Below are 27043 nucleotides of genomic sequence, written 5' to 3'. Positions count from 1 at the left end.
TATTTTTTTGCCCTCTGCTGTGACTATGAGGAAGCAGCTGTGCACCACAGACAATTACATAACTCTGTGCGTGTGTGTGTCTATGTGCATGTCTGTGGTAACACAGGACGGATGGCAACGGAGACAAAAATATGGAAAAAAAGCTCTAACTTTCACCTGAATTTGTTCATCTTACCTCATGTATTGTGTCTGCTGGTGTTTTCTTTCTCTCCCATCCTTCTCTCCATCCCTACATACAGAGTTACTGGGCCATGAAATGTGAAAAACTGCAGCATGCATGGCAATTCATTATCTTGTCAAACTTCCCAGGGCCAGCCTCAAGCCAGGAGAGAGAGAGAGAGAAAGAGAGAGTAAGAGAGAGAGAGAGAGAGAGAGAGAGAGAGAGAGGACTCAGTTCATGCAGGTCCCTGCAGTAGGTTAACAGGTTACCAAAGAGAAGATGGGAAGGGGAAACAATAGACACTGCACATGAGAAGCTGCACAGCCAGACTAGTACATTATTACTGTTATGATCAACATCTTGGTTGGTCAAATAGCGGTGCCAAAACCAGCTAAACCAAACAAAACCCAATTTAAATTATGAAACTTGATAGCTTTTTGCATCCCTTTGCAATAAACTGTTTTAATATGCATCATGGAATTTTACGTCAGTCAGTGGAAAATGTGACAGATTAAAGAATTCAATAATAAAAATAATTTAACCTATATGGCGGTCCAATAAGCTCGATAAGTCGTGTAGTTGGGCTGAGTCATGTGCTTTTGATGACTGAGTTTAGGCAGTTTATGCACCTCTTCTCTGTACCTCAGGGAAAGGTTTTGGTTGTGTTTGACCTGGGATTTTAACAGTCGTTTTGAACTGGATGATTTAGTGTAAAACATAAGAGTGATTGGTGGTCTATGAGCAATTCTTTTTCAGAAATACTCTGAGGATTGGACAGATGGTTGATGGTGTTGGTGCAAAAACATAAACTTTGGCTGGGACAATACTGTCAGAATGCACTCTTGAAAAAGATGCAAGGCTGTAGTTTGCAGGCTTGCCAGGCCTAATAGAGACACTCTAGTAACACGGAGCTGGTTGGTCTAGCGTCGTGCTGTAATGACACCGCACCAAATAAATCAATCAGCTTGAAAAGTACTACAGACACACAGAGTACGTAAATTAAGAGACAAAAAGAGAGAGTGAGAGAATGAGCTAGTTTAAAGTACTGCTACCTGCATGCAGTGACTATTTACAGTGTAAATGCAGATCTGTATTCACAACAACCACATGACAACCACCACTGCTTCAGTTTCACCTCTATCAACCCTTTGTTTTCACTGTCTCTATTTTTCCAATCAGACTTTGGCAGGGCTCTGCTTTGAACTAAATGGATTATATCTAATTGGGATGTCTGGGTTTGCCATTTTATCCTTGGACACTCAACACACACACACGCGCAAATCCCTAAAGCCCATCACATCATTCCAAACCTGCAAAGATGCAGCAATTATATGCAGAACATGGGCTTGGTCTGTCAGAGGCAACAAGGCTGATAGACAGGCGAGAAAGAGAGCGAGAGAGGGAGAGAGAGAGTGTGTGTGTGTGTGTGTTTTCCACATGTTTAGTCATGATGCAAAGCAGCTGATAAAAGAAGCCTGTACAAGGAAACAAAGACCAGGAGCATGATGCAGGGACAGACAGGAAAGATAAATGACACACACAGATCTGGTTGTTTGTTTGTGTGTATGTGTGTGTGTGTGTGTGAGTGTATGTGTGCGAGTGTGTGTTGCTCTAGTCCGTCTGACAGCAAACGGCCAATTACTGTCGAAAGTGGCGGGATGAGTCCTGCCAGACCATAGCTTTCCATTAGTGCATGCCAGCCAAGCATGTGTGTATTTGTGTGTGTGTGTGTGTGTGCGTGTGTGAGATGGAGTGAATGAGAGAATAGAGGGAGACAGAAGGAGCAAGACTGGAAAAAGTGTGGGTGTGCCTGGTCTCAGTGCATGTGTGTGTGTGTTTGTCTCTATTGCCTCTCTGTCCCCACTAGTGCAGATAAATTAGAGAAAAGACATTTTGTCTTCTCAGTGTTGTCCTGTTCACAATAGCCCAACATTTTCCACTAGAGTAGGACACCAAATACACTACTGTTATGGGTGCCGATCGAATTACGTCAGCACTACTGAGTACCTATTCACATTAAATCAACTAGTGTCAAATTTCATTACCTGTAAAAGAGAGAGCAAACCACCCTTGCAGCTATGCTACACTTTATTCACTCGATGCTTACGCTGATATTCTTACTCCAACCCTAACTAATCCACACTCGTTATGCCTAAACCTAACCAATCCAACCAACGAAGCACAAGCACGGTAAGTCGAGTTATTCCTTCACCATCCTTGGAAAAAAAAACACAACAGCCGCAGTTAACATCACCATGGCTGCAGCCAGCATTGCGATTGTTCATGGAGAGCTGAGTGCTCCTTCAACTACAAAACTAAAATAGAGACATCAACACCCTCATTTATTTAACTAGCTAGCTTGATAAGTTTTTGTTGGAGATAAATGGGCTTTATTCACAAACACTCAGCCGCTGATTGTTGGTCGACACCATGTGAGATTTTTTTGTATGTCTAAAACCTGTAATATTATTTCTGGGGAAATAGTATGCAAATACCATTTTAGTGACAACAACAACATGACCAGGTGATACCTTCTTCTTTGGATACTGACTACAGAGACAAAAGCAGGCTAGACACTGCCATGATCTATAGCTGGCCTCGACTGTTTCTTATTTATGTTCCTTTTGACTGTCATATTTTTATTTAATTCAATACTGTACTAATATTTCATTAGTTTTTTCTTTTTAGTTCAGCTATCCAGGTTCAGTAAAGTTCACAGTAAAATCAGTTTCTCCATCTCCCAGGTCTTTGAGCAACTTCCTCCTTTGAAGTAATGTGTTGCACCATATTAGATGACTTTTTCTTCACAACTGAAACTACATTTTTGTTATTACACAGAGAGTAAAGTACAAAAAAAGATACTGTTACCAAATTATTCTAGGGACCGGTATTGGTATGTGAATGGTAGTCCCTATTTTCTATGCAGAAAAACAAGCTTATAAAAACTGGCATTATTAGGGGTAAAATAATCCTATATCAAGCAGATATACCTTAGACAAATCATGCTTTGGAAGATGGTTATGGCTAAGCTGCCTTTTTACACATCCTACAACAACGAAGCAACGTTAGAATTCATTAGCAGTCATATTTCTGCCCACTTGATGAATGCAAGCACAAGACTCACTCTCTTAGTTGTTCTGCTTTGGCCTCCACCAGCTCCTTAAATAACAACTGGACGTTCTGCTTTTTTCACCAGCTAATCACTGACTGTCTGTCTGTCTGCCTGTCTGTCTGTCTACTGTTTGGTGCTAAGCATTTAGTACATGTACAGTGACTTATCTAAGTTCATTTGGTGAAAACGTCAACTGGAAACACTGACTGGACCACACAGCAAATGTCTCATAAAGCCAAGACTACAAGGTGCAACTAATTTGATTCACTGTTAATATAAAAAATACTGAAGGAGTAAGACAGCTTGAAAGCTAGTGAATCACAACTTTTCTGGCATTCAGCTACCAGTTACCCCCTGTTTCACGTGTCTGTGTTAAGCTAAGCTAAACATATCATGGACCAGTCTCTGTACTGGACATGCAGATATAGTACTGGTAACCACCATCTCATTTTATTGCAACTAGTTGCAGTCAAGCTAACAAATAACAGGGATCCAAATGAACAACAAACTCTGAGAATTTGAGCATGTCATTTTAGCCACTGACACAAAGCAGGTACCGTCATTCAATTTTGGTACAAGTACTGCGAGCACTGCTGTCAAATTTCAAGTGATACCTTAGTACCTACCAATACTCTCAGTTTGGTGAGGCAGCACGTGCATTAGGCTGAAACATGTAAAACTGTTGTCTGCAAATGAAAGTGCAAATAAACAGAGTGGAATTACATTTTCCTCTTGTCTGCATTACTGTCTCTAGGCACCAATTTAAACAGCTTTTCCAGCCATTCTGTGGAAAATGAGACTTGACATCAAAACCTGAAACTCTATGAAACCTCTCAATCAATTAACAATATGCTTACAGACAGAAAAAAAATGGGCTACAGGGGATAAAACTATGTGCCTAAAAATAGGACAAGGCAGTATGAATTTGTGTCAGTAAGACAGTCAGGGAGGAGAAATGCAGTCTGGGTGTCATTCAGGCCTATAAAAATACACACATGGAAGAACCTCTACAGATACCCACAGTGGTCCCACCCAGCACCATCCGAGTAGATGCTGTCCCATGCAGGAAGTCTTGCAGGGACTTTGGGTCAATACCAAACATTACATAGCAAGTGGACGCGCACTATAACACACATTCACACATGGAACTGAAGATGGCTTCCAATTAACAGCCTCCATTTATCAAGTTCAAGGGCAGAAACTTGAGGGAAAATATTTGTGTCACCTGCTTCTTTATTATTAAATTATTATTGACAATAAAATTACCAAACGTGTACTATATAATGAACTGTTTAAAATCGCTGCTTCACATTGCGACACTTTCATTTTATCCTTAAAAATACAAAACTTCCACTTTTTTTCTTCCCACAGACCACGTGTGTTTTGTAAATGGTCCACCTAAAATCATCATGATTTCCCGTTCATCTGTTTCAATACAAGCACAGTAAAGATTTACACCACAGACAGTCTGTGGGCTCTCGTGCAGACTCAAGTAAATGTTCTATAGTGGGTGATAATGCATAATTCAGCAGGATTATCTGCAAACAAACAGTGGCAGATGCGGATATATTATTTAAGGGGAAGTCACTAGCTATTAGACATGTGTCCATCTTCCATGACCTGTGTGCGTGCGTGTGTGTGTGTGTTTGAATCCAAACATATCAGGCCGACAGGCTCGTCTATCGATCTGATCAGTCGCACCAAAAACCATCTCCATCTCCTTCAATTACAGGGCAAAACATTTACACCTTAGTGGAAAGTTGAAGCAAATGTTTTAAACCCTACAACACTGTCAAACTTTTCCTATTCACGTGACGGTAAAATATGCATCAAATAAGTTACTTAAAGGCATAAAACAGCTAAATTTGATTCTCGTGCCATCAACGTGGGGCCCTAAATGTTGCTCATTCTCTGCTTGGTAAAATCCTCTTATCGCCAAACCGTCAAGTTTAAAATTTCTTCTGCTTATTATCTGCTTTTTGGACTTTTATCCAGTAATAATAGGTATTACCATTAAGCGATGCATGAGATAAAAGAGCTGAATTTGATCCTTATCAGACCAAAGTGAAAACCTCTAATCCCCAAAACGTCAACCTATAAGGAAAAGCAACATTTTCAGTTTCAGTCTTTTCCAGCTGCATTTAAAAGGTTTAAAAGGTTTTATTTAAACTCTGAATATCATCATAGGGGATTTCTCAGGACAACGGCGTCACGCTCCTGCTTTTACATTAATGATTAAAGGGTGTTAATTAACCCCTAAGTATGCTCAATATACATTTAAGCGGTCTATCGTTCATAGTAAGGGACGTGTGCGTAAAGATAAGATCTTCATACGCATTTTTAAGGCTGTTTGACCATTAGAGTTTTTAATGCGTAAATCTCAATCTGTATTCTCTCCCTTCTCCTCCCCCTTCTCCGCGTGTGTGTCTGTGTGTGTGTGTGTGTGTGTGTGTGTGTGTTGTCTCCTGTCAACGGACCTCGCCGTGCTCCATGTGAGCAAAAAAAAAAAAAAAAAGAAAAAAAGAAAAAAAGAAAAAAAAGACGCAACTACACTGGGCTGCTGCTGCCGCTCTGGAGCGCTCTCATGCAAAACACTTAAAACACACTCAGAAAACACCAACCAGCGCACACATGACATTTCATCTCAGTTTGTAACCCCATCAAAAAGAAGAAAAGAAACGCATCATATCCGACCTGCTGCCAGTTCTCCTCCAGGGAAGGCATCGCAGAGAAATAACCAGTGTCATGTACGAGTTGGAGTTCCTGGAAAATACTGTAATTCGCCAACACATCCATGCTTGATGCAAAAAACAGGAAAACTCAGTAAAGTCCTGAATCCAAACGATAAAACGTACTTCTTCTTTCCTCTTCTCAGACTTGTCAAATAAAAAAACAAATGCTGGAAAAATCCCAGCTGGTGCAAATGAGCGCACCTGAGCACTTTAATTAAAAAAAGAAAGAAGCTAATAGGAAAGAAAAAGAGTTGCTTATTTTATCTTTGTCAATGCAATCCCCGCTCCTCTCTGCTTGCTCTGTCACGCCTCTCTCCTCAGTCCGGGCTCTGGGGGTGCCAGATCTATTTCCGCATTGCCAGATTGCCAGTCGGTCTCCGTACAAGCTGCCAGGTTGCCAGGTTTGCTACTCCAGCAGCAGACTGGACCCCGTTGCAATCCAGGCGACCGGCGCGAGAGGGGAGGGAGGCATGGGAGGAGCCACCCGTCAATCAATTTCATGCGTGACCTAATAAGGTAAATAGGGTTGATGATGTCACTGACGTCCAATTAAGGAGGCGCTGAGACTGGATGAGTGGGCGGGGCTTTCCGGAATGCAGAGACGCTATTGGCTTCAGGAGGCTGTCAGTCCGGCCGTAGATGGCGGTGAGGAGTGAGTTATTTTTAGAGGACTATAAAGCACCAGCAGCGTTCCTGTCTCAGTCATAACAAGCTGCGCAGGCAGAGAGGAGAGAAACCGCGGAACACCACGGAAGAAACAGCGACTAATTCACCTAACAGTCGTCCCAATGTGCAGAAAGAATGAGCTGAGTGTCAGAAGCAGCAGCGGTGGGGATGTTGGAGATATGTCGTTGTGCTGTTTGTCTCATGTGTGGCCGCTTCACCGCAGAGACTCCTCCATGTGGTTTCCATGTGGTGATGTCTGCGGAGAGCAGGGACGCAGTGGAGGAAGAGATCCTCCCACCTGTTCGGTTTACAAGAGTTCACCTTCCCCTTTTAGTCCATTTGAGAAATAAATCCACATTCCTTTTTCAGTTTTATTTTGTTTGCAACACTTTTAATATAAGCTGCTCTGTTGCAAAATGTCGCTGTATAAACTAACAAAGTACTGTGCAGTTATAGTGGTGGAAGAGGACTTGGGGAAAAAAATACTTCATAATAGACATAAAGTATTTGGTGCTTTTTATTCATTTTTTGTTTGTTTACCAATATGTTAGAGACTTACAGAGACAGATTATAAAAAATGCACCCCTCTTTGTCCATTGTTGCTGTAACTTCCTGGCATCTGAGCAACATCAGCTCTTCTAGCTTTGGTGTTCATAGTGATGACGCTTGCTAGGTGTGTTCAAACGAGCCTCATTTTACATCACTGCATCTAACAAGTTATTTTTGTCAATTACTGAGTCCTAAAAATCTCATTTTCCTCTTCTGCCAGTTAAAGTCTGAATTCTTTCCAAAACAATTTGGTGTATTTATTTTGTAAAATGAAATGTCTGGGGGAAAATAACATCACTGAGTTTTCTTTTCTTTTCTAGCGATGTGTTTGATATGAACAGATGATCACTGAGTTTTTAAGCAGTCCTGACCTGACTCCTGAGGACACGGACAGACATGATGGTTCCTCTATTTGGTTTGTTTAGAGGTTCATAAACCCTTTTAAAGGATCAGATGTCAGATGTTTTTGCTGTATTCTCATCCTTCCTCATTTCCTCTTCTTTCCTATCTTCATTGCACTTCTTCTTTTCTTTTGCTTTCACTTTCATCCATTTCTTTTTCTTTCTTTGGGTTTTATTTCTCACTTGCTTCTTTTTTTTTATACAGTCCACTACTACAGTATACAGTATTATAGTGAAGTCATCAGAAACCTTCTACTTTTTTATCACCTCAGTTCTGAAACCTAAATCCACCTCTGACATTCTTAATGTGACTCGCATCCAGCTGCTCTTGCAAATTACATTAATTGGATTAATGAGGATGCAATAAATAAAGGTCAACATTTGAAACTCAGATGTGATGTCCCAGACAACACTGGTCTAATTCTGACAGAAGCTGGACAGTGATGCATCTTGACACTTTGTTCTGACATTGAACAGAAAGCTTGACTACTGATGGAGGTGGTGTTATGAAATGTCAAAATGTCACTGGAGAGTCTGCTGCTTGTAACTCCATTTCCTGCTCAAGTTCAATAAAAGTTGAGAAAAGAAATCATTAACTTGTCTTAAATAGGCTTAAATATTTTAGGTGTACTTGTGTGAATCTGAATAAAGTAATTGCTATATAGTAAATTAATTTGTTGCACACCACACAACAAATAACTGAAGGACTAGATCCAATGTTGCCAAAATAGGTTTCAAAACAAGTATTTGGGTGTGATACCAGTCTGTCTGTCCACTGTGTGCTTGCACCTATTTGCCTCCCATGTGACGGCCACGTGATGTGCAGCCCACACTGAGAAGTTGTTGGGTTAACACTTGCTTTGTGTTGTTGTGTGCTTGAGTGTCTCCCTCTTTCTCTCCCTCAGCTTCTCCTCCGTGTGGTGTGTCCATCCCTGGGGGACATGCTGCGGGTCTCCGAGGACAACAAGGGCCAGATGGCTTCTAGATCGACTGTTCAGGACATTTTCCCCATTGATTTTTACAGCTCAGTCTGCCACTGGAGAAACACAGGAAGGAAGAGAGTAAGGAGGAGGGAATGGTGAAAGTGTGTGTGTGTGTCTGTTATGGGGGTGGGGGGTTGGATCAATACCACTGATTGCTTATAAGAGGCCCTTTACACAGTCACATGCAACATCCTGATGAGATTCAATATTAAACATTAGAAGAAAACAATCATTGTCATGTTTCATACTCAGAGAGTCAGGAGATCAGCTCCTCCTTGTTCTCCTTCTCCTACTACTGGTTCTCGTCCTATGACTCATCCAAGTCCTTCTCTATCATGAATACTATTTGTCGTCATCCTCCTGATCCAACTACTATTACTACCCCTCCCACTACAGACATCTCCTCCTCATAGTCCTCCTCCTCATTATAGTCCTCTGAATACTGCTGCTTTTCCTACTGCTAGTCCTAGTTCTACTACTCATTCTCCTGCTCCTACTAGTCCTCCACCTTATTCTGCTACTCCTGCTCTTTGTTCGTCTTTTACCCTCAGCTCTGCTCATTTTCTTTCTGTCTCGTCTCTTGTTGTAAATAACAGTTGAGAAAATTATTAGAAGGACACTAAGAGGAAGAGACACAGAGAGAGAAAGGGGAGACAGACGGAAGAAATTTTACAGTAAAATGGATCTCCAGTGTAATTCCATGTTTTCGGTTTCTGGCTAAAACCACTGAACACCTTGAGAAGAAAATAGAAAAGCTGTGTGTGTGTGTGTGTGTGTGTGTGTGTGTGTGTGTGTGTGTGTGTGTGTGTTGTAATCTTATTATTGTGTTGTGTTGTTTTGGCTCAGAGAAGGCCTAGAGAGAGAGAGAGAGAGTGGGAGGAGAAATGGGTGGAGGAAGAGGAGAGGAATTTTATCAGTGTTTCCATCGTGAATCAGGGCTGGATGGTACGATGGAACTTGGGATGACATTTCTGGTTATTTCTGTTCAAGAATACTGTGCCTCATATTTTGCACATATTTGTATTAGTCTGTTTTTTGTCTTGTATGTGGTTAATATGTAGGAAACCTATTTAAATATGGGCACATGGTACAAAATATAACCTTCTTGGTAGCAGTGAAGGTACAGTTTTGATCACAAGGAGGATGAAAGGTCAAGTAGAAATAACCTGCTACTACTCCCATAAACTCTTAAAACCATCCTGGTTTCAATACTGCTTTTAGAGTATTCATGTTTGCACATGCTTATATCCGGGCTTATCCTGTTTTTGACAAATATGCTGGCTTGGTTACAAGGAGACTGTAGCATGTACACATCTTGTCCAGGTTTCTTATCGCTGTCTCCGTTCAGGTGCAGCTATCAGCTTTTTAATCTTCAAGACATATGAGTGCGCATCCAAGAGCTTTCTTCAGTTCCACTGGTTGGTGCAGAGCCCCAGGTTATGTGAATGTTTCATTTACAATTCTCATACTCAATTGTTATTATTATTTCTGTCTTGAGAAAACCAACAGTTGGAGGAAAGGGTGTTTAGATACAATATGTGAGGAGCTGACTGAAGAGATCTGAGGCAATCAGAGTGTTTTGTAGTCAGGATGGTGGCAGGCTGAGCATATTTAATGCTCGACTCTCTCTACTATAAGCTGTGTGGAAACTGATGCAGCTGGGAACAGACCCTGAGACTGTAAACAGACAACACTTAACAGCTGTTTCCATCCACATGCACACTGTTTTCAGTCGTGATAATCAAAAGGAGCACATATTGAATGACTCAGGACAACATTCAGTATGGCAAGCAGAGTTTGGTTAGAGTCCAGGAAATCATCCATCCAAAGCATTTTGTCAAGTCAATTTAGGATGCGACAGAGGAACAATGCTGAATTCAGATACGGTGGTGGATGGAGACATGGGCAACAAAGGCTGTAAAGTCTGCAGAGAGAGTCAAGTGATCTTCAGTAGCTCTGCAGTGAAACCTGAATGATAAAAGCCACGTCAAAGAAATAAATATGTCAGGTTTTGCACCCTCACAGCAAGAGGGTTCTAGGTTCAAATCCCGTTCTGGGACCTTCTGTGTGGAGTTTGCATGTTCTCCCTGTGCCTGTGTGGGTTTTCTCCAGCTTCCTCCCACAGTCCCAAAAACATGCACATTAGGTTAACTGGCTACTCTACATTGGCCCTCAGTGTGGGTGTGTGATTGTCTGTCTTTGTGCGTCAGCCCTGCAATTGACTGGTGACCAGTCCAGGCTGAACCCCACCTCTCACCAGTAGTCAGCTGGGATAGGCTCCAGCCATCCCATGTTTGCATCTTGTACATACAAGAAATTTACAGATTACAATGGCAACATTTCTAATACATGTTTATTATAAAATATATGTAAAGAAGGTGGATCCAGGAGGATGACTGAGCAGCTTGAGGTGTTGCCAAGTGGCATCTCTGAGAGAGAAAGACCCACACAGCTTGGTGGCTTGTGGGAAACAGAAACAAAAACAACAGAGGTAAGAGAAATGCAGGGGTTCTTCAAAAATTTATACTTTTACTCTGTTAAGCAGGACAAACATGGAGTACAGGTATTTGGGTTAAAAGATTCATTGAGACCACTCCACTGAAATGATAATGGTAACAGGTGTGAGGCCTGAACTGACTGGAGAATAAGTACTAATTGAAAGTTAAGCTGAAAAAAATTAGTTTTTAAAGAATTGAGCAAAACAGTTCAGACTGTCAAGTAACTGAACCATCAATCCTGTGGGCTTGGGTTGTTAGTACATCATGCATATAAATATATCCAATAATCAATGCGAGGGCAAACCTTAAAAAAGTTTAGAAGATATAAAAACTGGAGCATCTGAGCTTACAGACTGGAATGCATATAACCCAGGGTCAAGGTGTACAAGACACCAGAAAACACACAAACTCTCAGTCACTCTGTGACCCTGACAGACGGAGGCGACACAGAGTCCATGTTCTGCTGTGTGAACCACAGCTGGATCACTGAAGTGCACATCAGGTTGCAGCAGAAAATTTCAGTCTGACCGAGAGAAACAGAGGTGAAACCACAAGCTGTGAACCATGAGCAACCAAAAGGTTTGAAAATAACACAGGGATAGTTTCTTACACAGCACAGTAACAGCAATGGAAAACAACTAAAATAGTGTTCAGTAGGCCTGTTATAATTGTAAATTATATCCCTGGGCTTTCTTAGTGCATCTTGACTGGGTCTGACAAGGCAAAAGTTTGCTTTTTACTTTTACATATTGGTTAAATTGGGGCCAAACATTAAAATATTTTGTACACAATCTAACTTTTAGACACCTCTGACTGTAATAAAACAATAGAATAGAAAAGACCAACTTTGGAAATCAGTGGAGGATTTTTGTTGGCCCATCTGACAGCTTATTAAAACATTAAAACACACACAAAATCTTTTGTTAACGACACATTTTACATTGTGTGACCATCAATTAAGCATGCGTGTGATTTAAGCATGTGTGTGTTAGTTCTTCTTGTGTTAGAACATACCAAATACTCACACACAGCATTAAAGGCAAAGATACATTCAGTCTCCCATTCGCAAACACACAGTAACAGCTGCCTTCTTACCACTAAATAGAACTCGTTTCCCAGCCTCCACTTGTTAAACATGTAGCTGTGATATTTCCTGTCTCTTCTCCTCCTCCTTTCTTTTCTGTGATATTTTTAATAATGGAGAGGAAGAAGCAATATATCCTTGAGCTGAGGGAGTGATACAGGGTTAAGCAGATTCTGCCGCTAATTGCGCTTTCTGGTTTTTAATAAAGAAAAACCACACGCCTGCAGGCCTATGTGTGTGTGTGTGTGTGTGTGTGTGTGTGTTTTCAAAGCAGCACCAAACGTGAGCAAATGTTTGAAAAGTAAAATATTATGGTCCTGCAAATCCTTGTCCAGAACTGATATTGTGATTTTTCTCTGTTTTTTTTTTTAAAAAAATCATTTCGCATTTTTTGATAACTGACTCAAAGGGGTGTGCAGCTGCAACTATTGCTCATAGCATTGCTTTTTAAGATTAAAATCAAAAAAGTGTCGTTAATGGTCCACACTCAAGTGATTCACTTTAAACTAAGTGTTTTTCTATTGTGATACAAACAGGTGAAGGATTGATTTCATGCATATTTGTATCACTAAATAACACAAGATGGCATTACTTATGTGTCCACTGTACAACCAGAGTGTATGAGGAAGAAATGTTTTTATTGAAGGTTTGCAAGCATGATGAATCTCACAAAATTCATCACTAACTGTGTAAACTCCATTTCATCATTCCATTATCTACTAGCTTACACTAGCTGGCTGTTGCTACAGGGCTCGAGTGATTTAAGACTCCAATTGCAGGAATAAAAATTTGTGGGTCTTAATGTTTGTTTTTGTGTGGGTTGCAATGTAGCCACAGTCTCACCTGAAGGGAATCCTAAGAAACAAGTAGGGAGTAAGGCAAGTGTGGGAAAGGAAAAGCCCTGAAACTGAATGGTGGGTGGATGTTGGACCGTTAAAGAGCCCATGGAGACATTATGTTTTTTATGAAGCCGTAAAACAAAAGGCTGCTGCCTTTCCCTTCATCCCGTCATCACAATGACCTTCGTTTGATGATCAACCCTCGTCACTGGCTCCTTAAAGGCCTGGGTAATGGATGTTTATACATGCTAGACATATACTCCCACAAATAACCACATCATCACCCTTAGACGGCCACGGTGCGCTGGGCAATAATCTGCCTCAGGCTCCAGGGTTTTATGATTGACAGAAGTGAATAAATCTTCTCATTTGGATATGCTGTGACAGGAATTAATTACCAGGCAATTGTGTCTAACATATTAATTTAGAGGAGATTATACAATGCATTAGCCCGACACTTATTAAGCATGGTTATGTACGCCTGCGTTTGTGTATTGAAATCGCACAGGCGGAAAATTCAGTCCAATTTGCCATGCTTGGCTCTCGTTAACACACTGCTGTGTCTCTGAAACCCTCCCTCCTCCCTCACATCCTGTTCCTTCTCTCCTTCTCCTCTACTCTCTGTTCTGTCTCTATTCTCGTTCATCATCTGGTTTCCTATATCTGAGCAATACGAGTTTGGTCTAACCCTGAGGTTCAAACTGGTTCCATATGCAGAAATACATTTTGGCAAAGCTTGTGGAAAGAAAATGGAAAGAAATACTATTTTGTTCCTTCTTTCAAAAACAGCCTATATTTTCTTGCTTGGAGCTGTCATTATATTTCTTACAGAAGGCAGACATCATCTAAACTAACCATCTCTATATGTTCATGGTAGAAAATTATGGTATGCAGATGAAACAAAATCATGTAAATATATTTCTGCTTATTTTTGGAATTTGGAATATACCAGACAATATATTGCAAAACCTCAAAATGTTATCAAGTATTGTATTGTCCTTTATTTCTATTCAAAATATCTTCTTTTTGTCTTCTGTTTTGTTTTAACTCTCAGCAATAACGTAAAATACCACTACCCCACTAATGTTGATAAAAAACTCACTAAAGTTTATAAGGGATCTTTTGAGGAGTTGGACTGGAAATCACACAGTGACATTGATCAAACTGCAAGACAGTCGACCAGAGTTTCTGGTATCCACCCAATCAGCCAGCAGCCAGATCACTGGTCACCCAGACCAGATCTGGCAGTAACTTCACCTGATTCTCAAGTTACTCAAACTGGACATAATCTGTCTGTCAAACACAACAGCTTCCAACTTTGAAAAGCTCATATAATTTGTTTTAAATTTGTAATAGTTGGTTGCCAAACCAAAACAGAAGCTCTTGACTGCACTGAGTTTTGGTGACATTGTCAGAAAGTTTAGAGCTAAATATCCACAATGTTGCTGCTACTATGACTCACATCTACAGAATCAGATAATATTAAGAAATAAAACATGAAATCCTGCAGAATAAACTGATATAGCATATGCAAAGCACATTGTGACATTGTGTGCATTGATTGTGACCAGGATTTATGCTATCACTGTCCCCTGAAGCATTTTGTTCCAAAGAATAGAGAAAAGTCATGTTGTATGACGTCTAACAAATGGAGCTGAAGTTTAATGTGTATGTATCTTCAGTATATATGTATGTATGTATGTATGCATGTATGTATGTATGTATGTATGTATGTACTGTATGTATGCATGTATGTATGTATGTATGTATGTACTGTATGTATGTATGTATGTATGTATGTATGTATGTATGTATGTATGTATGTATGTATGTATATATGTATGTATGTATGTATGTACTGTATGTATGTATGTATGCATGTATGTATGCATGTATGTATGCATGTATGTATGTATGTATTTATTTAGCTAGGAAGGTCCTGCTGAGATATGACATCTCTTCTTCCGGTCCTGGTCAAGATGGCACAGTATAAGAAATTTTACATATAAACAATCACATAAATAACAATTTAAAACACACAGAACACATAAAAACAGGAGAAACAGTAAAGAAGAGAGGCATACAGGTCATACCACTGATAACCATAATGCATTCCACCAGTCACTGTAAACTGATGTTCTGCTGGTTTTTGTGTTCACTTCTAAACAACTGACAAACAAATGAAGGTATAATTGGAGGCTCTGCTCATGCTGAGAGACGACTGCTGCATCACTGAATAGATTAGCTGTTTGCAGACCGTTGCTATGGTGGTGTACTCTACTGGGATGTGTGTACGCGTGTGTTTAGTGTTTTTCAGTTGCCTATTATGGAACTGAATGCTTGTTGTTCCCAAAGTATTCCTCCATGTGTATGTGTTCTGGTTTTGGTGCATTTCGCTGTACTTTTTGTGTGAGTGTGAGTTTTCTGTCTGTCTGTGTGTTTGTGTGTGTGTGTGTATGTTTTCCCGTCTCTGCGTGTCCCTGGTGTGTTGCTAGTAAAGCGTGGCGTGTTGCTCTAACAGGCTTGTCCTCCATTAATGGCTCAGCACTGGGCTTAAAACTGGGAGGGAGGAGAGAGGAGGGACGATGGACACACACACACACACGCAATTTTTAAATTCTACTTGGATCTAGTTTAAAAATAACAGTGGGACCTCACTGCAGCTAAGTGTTGCAGTTACCTTTTCTGTGTTTGCAGGTGATGGACGACAAAAGCTGATCAAACGTACCACCCTTCAGGGGCAAGAACTGTCACTAAAAGTATCATCATATGAAGAAATTTGTTAAGCTTTGTTAAGATTTAGACATAATTACTGTATATCATGATATAATTTGTTTTAGCCACAGACAAACAAATTAGCAATATCTCAGCTACTTACAAGAAATATATATCCTTTCTTTCCTCTCATAATCTTCCTGTCATCCTTTTCATAAACCATGAGATCCTGATTCAAACAATGCCACACCAATGCAAATCTGGTACATGTTGAATTTAGTAAGTAATTAGCAAGTAAGACTCAGGTTACAGGCCTACAGCTGGAAAGCTAAATGGTCCTGAGCAGGGGTGGCCTCACTTTTCCCTCGAAGGGCCAAATCTGCACTGTAAAACCCTCTTAATGGTGGGCCATGGCCAAAAGCAAACACTTATTGTGTTGTATTGTTGCAAATGCAAAATGGGACGAGAAAAAGTTCCTTAAGCTGACAGACCTCCTGTGCAAAGTGTCACTCTGTGTGCGATGCTCAGAGAGTATATGTTAGGGAACCTACATATATGATTTTAACTCTATTAAACAAATTCACATAAAGTTTTTCAGAGTTCGTTTTTTTTTTTCTGAAGAGACAAGTTGTAACTTATGGTAGACCAACACTGGTCTGAAGACTGTGAGCACTATTGCCTCACAGCAAGAGGGTTCAAGGTTCAAACCCTTCTGTGTGGAGTTCTCCCATGTGTGCATGTTCTCCCTGTGCCAGCGTGGGTTTTCTTCTGGCTTCCCCTCACAGTCCCAAAAACATGCACATTAGGTTAATTGGCAACTCTACATCGTACATTGCCCTTAGGTGTGAGTGTGTGCGTGTGTGGTTGTCTGTCTTTGTGTGTCAGCCCTGCGATTGACTGACGACCAGTCCAGGTTGAACCCCGCTTCTCATCTGTAGTCAGCTGGGATAGACTCCAGCCCCCCACGACCCTGAAGGATAAACGATACAGAAAATGGATGACGAATGTTTTGGCAAGTTTTATCCAGAATGTCAGATTTTTGAGTAAACCCATCAAACCTAACAATTTTTCCCGAAAAATAACCACAAAGAATAAATAGATGTAAATGAATGTTCACAGAATCAAAATGATCTATGAAAAAAGTTGAATTGGTCAAATTCAAAGAGTATTGATTTTAGATTTTGTCTTATGATTGAATCTTAACACTAAGCTAGGCTAAACATCTCTTTGTACAGTACAGGTGAAACTATGATCCATCATCCATCTGACTCTGGGTAAGACGAAAACCAAGCCTGTTTCCCCAATTTCCCAGCATGTCCCTTTTAAAGCTTCTTTAATTGTCAGACTTTTGTCTCTCCCTGCTTTCTGATCCTTCAAAGCTGGTTGTACTGTGCCGCTGTCCATAATAAAGGCCAGTGAGAAAGGAAAGCAACACACATATAAATACTGTATATACAGTATACTGTGGTGCCTCGGGTCAGTTACTGTTAATCCTGTTTTTTCAGACTGTGAGGAAGCTGTCAGTCAGACAGGACAGTTCATCGCACCATTAAACACACGCTGCTGATTCTGTGTCTCTGTGAATGTATGAGACTGGTGTAACTGGTGAGGGCTTGATGAGGAAGAGGAGGTGTTATCATTCTCGTGATGTTTTTTGAGGGGAGAGAAGTGAGACGAAGCAGTGGCAGAGACATGAATAACCTTTTGCTTTTACTTTTTTAAACTACTAAACAGATTTGTTTTCACAGTTGCAAACATGAATAGACTTTCTAAAAGGTTAAAATATTTGACTATGACAGTCACTCTCTCTTGGCTTAAAGGTGGCACTGAAAAGCAGAAATGTGCTGTGAATGAAGAAACAGCTAACAGTGCAGCTTCAAATGGGAGTTGTGTTTCTGTGAATGTTCTGATGTTAATTTGGGTTATTACATTTATGTTTTGCTCTGTAATTCCTTAGTGTTTTGTAAACAGAGCTAAATAAACTGTACATATTTGTTTGCCCATTTTGTCTGTTTATATGTACATGTAAATTGAACTCCCACACTGGTGGTTTGGTTTACTCCAGTAAGCTCCTGAGAGGGTATTTAAGGGGCAGTTGTATGTTGTTTAACATACAATAATGCCCACATAAGGGGCGAGTTAATCTTTGCCAGAGTCTTTTTCCCATCCTTATGTACAAGCCATATATACATCAGAATTATACATAATAATACTTTTAGGGAAAAAATGAAAACCATACATAAATATATCTCTGAAAACAAATTTAATACATGTTAGAAGCAGATTGCCTTACAAAAAAGGTGGAGCAATGACAGAAGAGAAAAAAGAGAGAACACAGTAGGGAAGAAAGTGCTTGTCAGAAAGATGAATCCTAGAAGACAGACTAAGAGGAGGAGGACAAGAAGGGGAAAATCCAGAGACGGAGAGAAAGAGACAACTGGAGGAGAGAAAGAATTCGACCCTTTTCTCCTCTAACCCTGGCTCACACACACACTTTCCAAAGGTTAATGTGATGCTAATGTGGCCTATATTGAAAGGGTGGTCATTATTTTCAGACCTTTGCTTTGGAGCTCACCTGTGTATAAAAACTGTTTGCAGAGGCTGAACAAGTGTTCACAACCTTCACTCAACTAAAAGTGGAAACCTTACAATACAAAAAATAATAATTCAGGGTGTTTACCAAACCAGCTTCTAGTTGGTTCACTTGGTGTTCAAGTCAGAAAACAATATTCAGTATTATTATTTTTTAAAATTATCATCAACAACAAATTCCATGCAAAGATGAGTATCAATAATGGTTCTACTAATATGTGTAGCCAAAGCATATGTTCTCTATGTCCCAGTAACATAGAGAACATGAGCACCTGAAATGATTTTGGGACTCACAACACCAAGCAATGACACAAGGAGATAAAGTTCAATGGTTTAATCAAAACTATATCTAAGTATTTACTCAAAAACACAGTACTTGAAATGTCCAAAGCGTTAAGAGTGAAAACAAGGTGTATGGTCAAGAAGGCAGGGTAAAACAGGTGATCCAGGAATCCTGGGAAGAAACAGGAAAATCAGAGAGATTCAAGGAGGCCACAAGGAGGAGCTGGGCACAGTGGAACAGAAGAGGGAGACTGAAGGCAAAATGTTAGATATCTCCAGAAGGCAAATATCACAAAGAGAGCACAAAAATATTAAGACTGATGCTGATACCACAGCAACAGACAGAACAATCTGGCAGAAATGTAATGGAAGAGCCAGTCTTTCATACAGCAGGCAGGAGGTGTAATTGATTGCAGGCAAAGAACCACAGGTGTGTGGGTGAGGATGCAGCAGGAGAAGGTAAGTAACCACGCCCAGCTCCAGACAGACACACAGTGCCAGTGAACTTAACTGCTCTTGCAAGTTTCTTGTGAACTTTTCTTTTCTCTTATAATATTTTATCTTATTTTATTTTATTTATTTATGTTTTTCTTTTTTTTGAAGATAGAGCTGATGTGTGGGAAACCTTGAAACAACTGGGTTTGCAGTACCATTAACTTCAAGGTTACTGCTTCTATAGCTATCATATTTATATGCATTTTAACCCCCCCTGCTTATTTTTAAGCTGTTACACCAAAAAAAAAAAAAACAACTTTATCAGCGGGAAGCACTTGTGATAGCTTGATATTTTGGAGCCTTTGCAGCCTGTCCTGTGGAACTGAACCTTGTTACCAGAGTATATCAGTCACCAGAAGTTCACTGATGCCTTGACCATAGTTGAATGTATCAGCAAGGGCCATGAGACTGAGTACAGGGCTACGGTGGACAGCTTTGTCAAATGGTGTGAGCAACACCATCTGCAGCTACATGTGACGAAGACCAAGGAGCTGGTAGTGGACCTGAGGAGGACCAAGGTTCTGAGGCACTCATCTTTATCCAATTGACCGCGGTGGACACAGGAGAGGAATAAAAATACTTGGGATTGTACATAGACAATAAACTGGACTGGACTAAGAAATCTGACGCTGTCTACAAAAAGGTCCAGAGCCTCCTCTGGTTCCTAAGGAGGCTGAGGTTGTTTAACATCTGCTGGACAATGCTGAGGATGTTTTATGAGTCTGTGGTGGTCAGTGCTATCCTGTTTGCAGGGGCACCAGGTTGAGGGTAGTGGATGCCAACACACTCAATAAACTGATTTGGAAAGCCAGTGATGTCATGGAGCTGGACTCTCTGATGGTGGTGTCAGAGAGGAGGATGCTGTTCAAATTACATGCTATCTTGGACAGTATCTTACACACACTCCACAATGTCCTGGTGAGACGCAGGAGTTCCTTCAGTGACAGACTGATTTCACCACGATGCTCCACAGAGTGGCACAGGAAGTCATTCCTGCCTCCTTTGGAGTGTCAGACACTCTGAGTCAATAGACTGTGACACTGGTCCTCAATCGTACCCTCTGCAGTTTTCACTGTGTTATATAAATGTTAAATGTTATATTTATTTTTATATTCTGAAAACACTCTTATTAAGATAGATAGATAGATAGATAGATAGATAGATAGATAGATAGATAGATAGATAGATAGATAGATAGATAGATAGATTACCAACCTTAATACTTCATTGACTGTGTGAAAGGAAGCCTTTTCACTGTGTCATTTCCTTTGAGGTATTGATTTATCCAGACCATAATTGCTCCAGTGTTTGAGTTTTGCACTGCAGGATTAAAAGATGGTGGTTCTTGATCCAGGGTCTTTGCCTCTAGGCCGTGAATCTGGTGGCATTTTCCTCTCAGTTAACCAGCCTTTAAACGCTGTTATTACCCATAACTTTTTTTTTCATGTTAATTCCATGTCTTTCTGGCTGGGTGAGATCTGTTAATGAGTGGTGCAATACCATGGCCTTAGGAATATTTGAGCAGCGTACAGTGCAAATGTTTTCTCTTTGATTCTCATCTGAATTTAAAGACAATATGTGAAAATTCTGTTTGAGTCAGATTGTTTTTCTCAAAAGCATCACCTCAGAAAATCAGGTCAGTGCAAAGAAATTCAAAATCAAATCCTATAATCATGTCCTATTAGGAAATTATAATAGCTCCTCCATAGTGCAGGTCCAACTGGTTTGGAACTCTGCAGTGAAGCTTTTAACAAAACCTGGATCACCATTTCACCATTTCCTAGTTAACTTTAGGGTGTTAGGGCATTACTATTTCCTCATCAACCTACTCTACTTGCTGCTCTGCTCTAGCCTGCTGCTAGATGGCATTCTCATGGGATTTCTAGACTTAAAGTCAAGTCATATTTTGTTATAGCCAGACTTTTTATATTCAGTCCTGCTGGCAACCTGGCTGCTTAACATAAAGGTTGGTGACATTAGGAAGCTAGTATTTCTACAGTTTAAATCACCTTTGCTTCTGGCTAGTTGATTTACTACCTGTTACTTTTCTGTTACAGCTCCTAATATCCTGTCTGTTTTTGGTTGCACCATGCATGATATCTACAAAGCACAAAATGTGTTGGCATGGACAAATTTACATTATGTGTGTTCTGCAGAGCAGACAACAGAGGAAATGGAGGTCATCTGAAAGACTACATTTTTGTCCACGCTTGAGGTACAGACTGACAGCCATGATAACCAACTGTTGTCAGCACACTTATCAGCTCTCACCTCCTCTGTGTTTGACAGTTGATATTTTAATCATCAAATTTGCATGTGGTGTCAGCTTTCAAGCCCCTTCCCAATAAGCGAATCAAATGCTAGCATAACATGCCTAAATGATCATCTTGGAGGCATATCTTGTGACAAGGCACACTGGAAGTATCTGACTTCACTCCAAAGATAACACAGACAAGTTTGGTAGGGACAATTGTGTCAGCCTAAAATATCGGTAGTGACATGTCCATACCGCCCATATGCAAACCCATGCCTTTTAACATATTGTGGTGTTATTGAACACTTGTCGTGCCAGGAAACGATGCTTTGTTGCCCTGTTTTGTCACTAATGGATGCATAGAAGTGATGCAATAAAAATTCTTGTTGATGGTTTCACATTATTTTGAATGTAAGAATAGAAGCACAGCTTTAAGGGCTCAGTAGAGTCAATGATAAAATGTCCTCAGTGCAGAGACTGTTGTGGTTGAGGTTGAGCTTAAGTGGATTGTGCTGTTGGTGTCATATCTCATCTACTGTGGAGCAACTAACTCCAAAATTAATGAAAAACCAAATCAAACCAAAAATATCTAAAAATCCAGTTTTTATGTCTTTCTTCCAAGATAATAAGTTTATCGTGCCAATTCATAGTCAGCGCCCTCTCCTGGCACATCTAGATTGCTTATAGTTAACTCAGCTGTGCCCAGTTGTTCACTGAATCCTCATTTGCTTAATATTATAATCTCTGTTTTGTGTTTTGTGGGCATCTAATTGAATTGCTTTGATGTATCTATTTGTATTTCTGATGGCAGAGAGGAGAGAGACCTGCAGTTATTAATGAAGTGTTTTATTGTGGGAGAGGACACTAATTGCTAACTTAGAGCCAGTTAGTGTTGGATGCTAATTGTGAAGAACAGCAGAACTAACTGGGGAATAGAAAACTAGGTTAAATCACAGCATAATTTGAATGAAGATAAATATGAGCCAGAAATGCACACAGGGTTGTTGACTTGAATTATGAAACCTGAAATAACAACACCAGATATACAGCAGCATTTCAAACTGGAAAGCGAGGTGAATGAACGTATGATAGACCGCTGTGAGTCAGCTGGAAAGAGTGATTTCCTCAGTAAAACAGAAGACCTGAAGAAAGCAGTAAGTGAAGAGAGGAATAAAATTACATACAGGGTGAAATAACTGACAGTGACACAGAAAAGTGTGACAAGACGTAAGTGTGTGTTGTACCAGTTTGTTAGCCGTGAGGAGACATTGACTGAGAAACGGTAGAGACAAACAACATATGCCCCTCTTAGGTCTCTCAACAATGTCATGAGTTTGAAACTATACTTTTCAACAAAATCTGAATATGAGCTGGCCTGTCATAATTGCTTAGATATTGAATATAAGTCAAAAGTTGGTCAGAGGATAGATGAAGTGGTGGTGAAAGACGGAGATGAGAGAGTTGATGTGCTGATGATAGTGAGGGACCCTTATGTTGAGTCTGATGAACAATGAATGATAACTCTTATACCTGAAGTATTTTTGCTCAGTTTTGGCCAGCATTTGCACTCTAAACTGAATGAACTGAAACCAAAACCAATCTCAATGCACAGTTGGCGATACAAGGGGATGCCGGACGCGCACAATCACCCAGTTGAGGGAGATAACGAGTGCTTGAGATATCCTTTTTTGCCATTGACAACAGAGCCATTCAGCATATGTTAGGATTTGTTAGTAGCAGCACAACCTATGCTGTGACAGCACTATTACATCCTCTACACATGAATGTTAAAAGAAAAAAAGAAATGTTTTGTGCTGGCAGAAGCTATTGTTTTCCTACGCAGAGAGACATTAAGCATTGTGGCAGCGCCACCTCTGCCACTCAGGCCTCCCCACTTTATTCAAGGTTCAATCAACCTTTGATGTTCCTTGCAGATGAACTTTCAATGCCTACTCAGAGAGTAACAGCCTGAATGTGACCCCTGATAAACAAAAAGCCCATTCTCTGTCTTTCAGAATTCTCTGAACTGTAAAGAAAACCACCATAAATTCATACCGTGATCTTTGTAGGAGGCCTATACCATGGCTCAATGCCAGCAGTCAGAAAGGGCTACCAGCTTTGTAATTAGGAAAACAGTGAACAGTGGTACTTTCCTGCTACCCAGATCACACTGGTGTCATGAACCTGCTCTACTCCTACCTCTACTTGTGTGCTGTGCAACCCTCTGTGTAGTGTACACTGCTCATATAGATAATTATGTCTAGAGGGCCCAAGGCATGAGCTGAAGATGAACATGATTCCTGTATTGAGTGTTTACTTTAGGATGATGAGCAGATTCGTCCTACTGACCCTCAGCCCTGTCAAGGACAGCCTGCAGCCTTTGCAGAAGAAGGAACCTGAAACAGACACAGCTGCAGACTCTGTATAAGAGCAGTCCTCATCATGATCTGTTTCCCTTTCTCCCTGCAGCTTTGTGTCACTTCTCAGGGTTTCCTAAGCTTGGGAAAAGGGGGCTTCCCAGTGTGACTGTCCCTGGGGCTTCCAGATGCTAATTCTGTGTTGACATGCTAGCTGGAGAATGCAGCCTCTCTCTAGCAACAACTCGAACGCTTAACATCTCCAGGCTGTTGGTCTCATTCATCTTTGTTTTCCTTGAATACATTAATGGAGAGCCTCATTTTGAAAAAAAAAAAAATACTATTTTGGCACCTTTCACCTTTCACCTTCACCCCATCTGACTTCTCTAAATTGAGAATTCAGAACTATTGGCACCTTGACTCGGTGAGCTGGCTGTGCAAAAGTGTTAGGACTATTCACCAGGTTGGGGAAGCATCATCAGCACTGACATTAGCAGCTGCCATCTCACAGCCTCTGAACTATAAAGACTGCTGCAGTTCAAAGACTGTGCCTCCATAAACAGATCTTTTGGAAGGGGGTGATGGGAGAGTTGGAGAGAATATTTGAGAGAAATTAGGTGAAGGAGAAAAAGGGCAAAGCTGCCAAACAAAAAAAGAAATCCCACTGGCAGCACAAGGGAGTGGCTGTGTTGCTTTTGTATCTCACATTAACTTACCCTTCCTTCCTTTCCTCTGTTTCTGTTACATCTCTACCAGTCTGACTAAACATTGTTTCACATTTAATTAGACACTTAAGACAATAAAAGCAAACTATTTCACTGAAATTAATGAAAAATAAATAAGGCCAATGAACCTTATGCATTCTTAAAGTCATGTTTAGGTTAAATCAGGTAGCACAGGTGTATTTTCAATATTAATAAAGAAGCATGATCCTCTCTTTTTAATGATATCTTCCTGCTACCACAAGCAGTTTGCTCAAGTCCATAATGTACAATGTAACTTTTTTTCTTGAACCCACTGGCTTATTGTGTAACAGACTTTAAACTGAGATGACACCACAAAGAGAAATATGCGAATCAGCCACAATATTAAACCATGGATGGGTGAAGCGAATAATTAGTCATTTGTTTACAATGCAAGGTTCAACAGGAAAACCTTGGGTTCTGTCAATCATGTAGATGATTGTAACTGCACAGAAAAGACAGGGGGAAAAAAGAACCAGATAGGAGCAGAGTTTCTGACAAGTGCTGAGTTCAGGGAGAGGCTGAACTGACTTCGAACACACAGAGACACACACACATACACACCCTCTCGCCTGCCCCTACTAGCAAACTTAAAGCTAATGTATAATAAAGTGATGAATCAATACTCGTACCAGAAATAAACATATGAATAAACATATTTGATCCTGTGATCAAACTTCTGGGAGTAACGCAAAATGAAATAGAAATTAGCTTACTTTTGATCTTGAATCACTTAAAATAACTTAATCTAAACCTAATTTCTAACTTAAAATAAAAAACACAAAATCTTTATTTTGCTGTGATTCAGCATTTAGTGGTTATATACAGTAATGCCTCCATGTTCATTTCATCCTCATCCATTGTGTTTTTCTTTGCAAATATTTAGGTTTTCATTGTTAATGGCCTCAATGTTTCTGAAGCTATCGCTGTACTGGACTCACAGAGATGAAGCCAATATCAGTCTTCTCATCTGTTTCTGCCTTTGTAAGCCAGCAAACAAGCATATTCAGAAAAATATCAGAAAAAACAGCCCATATGCACAGTATAACAATACTTGTATGTGCCTGCATGAGGCTTCAGCAGCTGTGAGAAGAAAGTGGGATTAACAAAGCTGATTTAAAAGGATTAGAGGGCCTGAAAGAAAAACAGAGGACCACCAGGACACCTTCTGATGCACATGGGCAGAAGCACATACACACACATACAAATGTCAAGTATCCCATAATCCTTTTCAAGTGCATTGTCACAACTTGTTTGCTTCCCATATTCATTGCGATTCAATCCATAAAAGCCAATGCAGTTGACAGATACGAGAGCAGAGGAAGAGGAGGACAACACACATGGAAAGATTACTGTAAAGAACAAAAAACTAAAATCAATGTGACTGGAAATGGTGCAAAATGATCACAGGTAGAACAATCGTTGCTGATATGACTCTCGAAGAATTTTACTGGCCTGAACTCAGCTGCAACACCTTAGGGATGAACTGGAACCCCGAATGTGAGCTAGGCCTTATCACCCAACATCAGACCTCACTTAAGCTCTTGTGGCTGAATGGAAACAAATCCCTGCAGCCAGGTTCATTGGATTAGATGATGTTATTCTGTACCTCATAACACCAGAATGAAAAGTGGGAGAACTCACTTGGTCATGCCTACATTGTTGAACCCCCCCACCCCCACCCCCCTCCAAAGACTGGACATGTGTTATCAGGATGAAACCTCCTGAAAGGATTTAGGGTAAAGAACACATGACTTTAAAAACCACTGACATTAACTGTCAGGAAAATGTAAATGCTTCTCAGTCTTTTACCAGTTCATAATGTTACTGTATATGCTCTTATTGTCATCCACCACTTGATGATGAGTTGATATTGAATTAAAACTGAGGTGTTTCTTAAGTATTGCTCATATAATTTTTATGAACAATATGATTATGTGGTTTGTATGCTCAACAAAGGTTGTTTTTTTTACACACTGTTGCCAGGCAACATGGCATTGTTGGTGCCCCTCTTTGTGGTTTTTGTACTCACCTGTCTGGGCAAAAGAGGCTCTGCAGCAGAACGACCTCGCACTGAAGGTAAAAGTTCCTCATGCAGCAAATGTAAAAATCAGACGATTGACTGTAGAAGACTCAAAAATTAAATTGGAAAGTCTAATTGCTGATGATCACTTTTGCAGGCTGCACCCAAACTGCATCCAAAAGTAAAAGTTTAAAGTGTGCAAGGCTTTGACTCCATGCAGACTATAAGTGATGAATATGAGTACTTGTGTTTCAGGACTTGAACTAAATTTAAATTCAATTTTCAAAAAGTTTTAAGTGTAAGTACCTATGACATGGTGTAGAGGTCACAATTCTCTGTGAAGCTTCTGTGGATTGCTGAATATTTAGTTTTGCAATCTATTACGGTAAATCAAAAATTTGTTAATAGCTACACAAAGAGACACTGATGCATAAAGAAAAAAGCACATTTTTGTAATTGCCAGATGCAAACGTATTTTTTTCTTTTGGCAAACAGCAGCTGCACTGCCGTCAAAAAGTAAAAATCCTTGAGTATTTGAAACCCACAGAGTCAAATCCA

At 40.2% G+C, this 27043-nt stretch overlaps 1 protein-coding gene across 1 annotated transcript in view; it reads right to left on the bottom strand.

The window, feature by feature from the left end:
* Window positions 1-6423, bottom strand: part of klf7b (Kruppel-like factor 7b) — a 54641-nt gene extending 48218 nt beyond the window's left edge. Inside the window, exon 1 of the mRNA XM_046403781.1 lies at window positions 5967-6423. Within this exon, the coding sequence (XP_046259737.1) occupies window positions 5967-6068 (102 nt within the window). The 5' untranslated portion in view covers window positions 6069-6423. The remainder of the gene's footprint in view (window positions 1-5966) is intronic.
* Window positions 6424-27043: the final 20620 nt, after the last annotated feature.

Source organism: Scatophagus argus, chromosome 11 (genome assembly GCF_020382885.2).
Source record: "Scatophagus argus isolate fScaArg1 chromosome 11, fScaArg1.pri, whole genome shotgun sequence".
NCBI classification, from domain to species: domain Eukaryota; kingdom Metazoa; phylum Chordata; class Actinopteri; family Scatophagidae; genus Scatophagus; species Scatophagus argus.
Note: the sequence above shows the minus strand (reverse complement) of the source record. Positions and strands in the feature narration are given on the sequence as shown.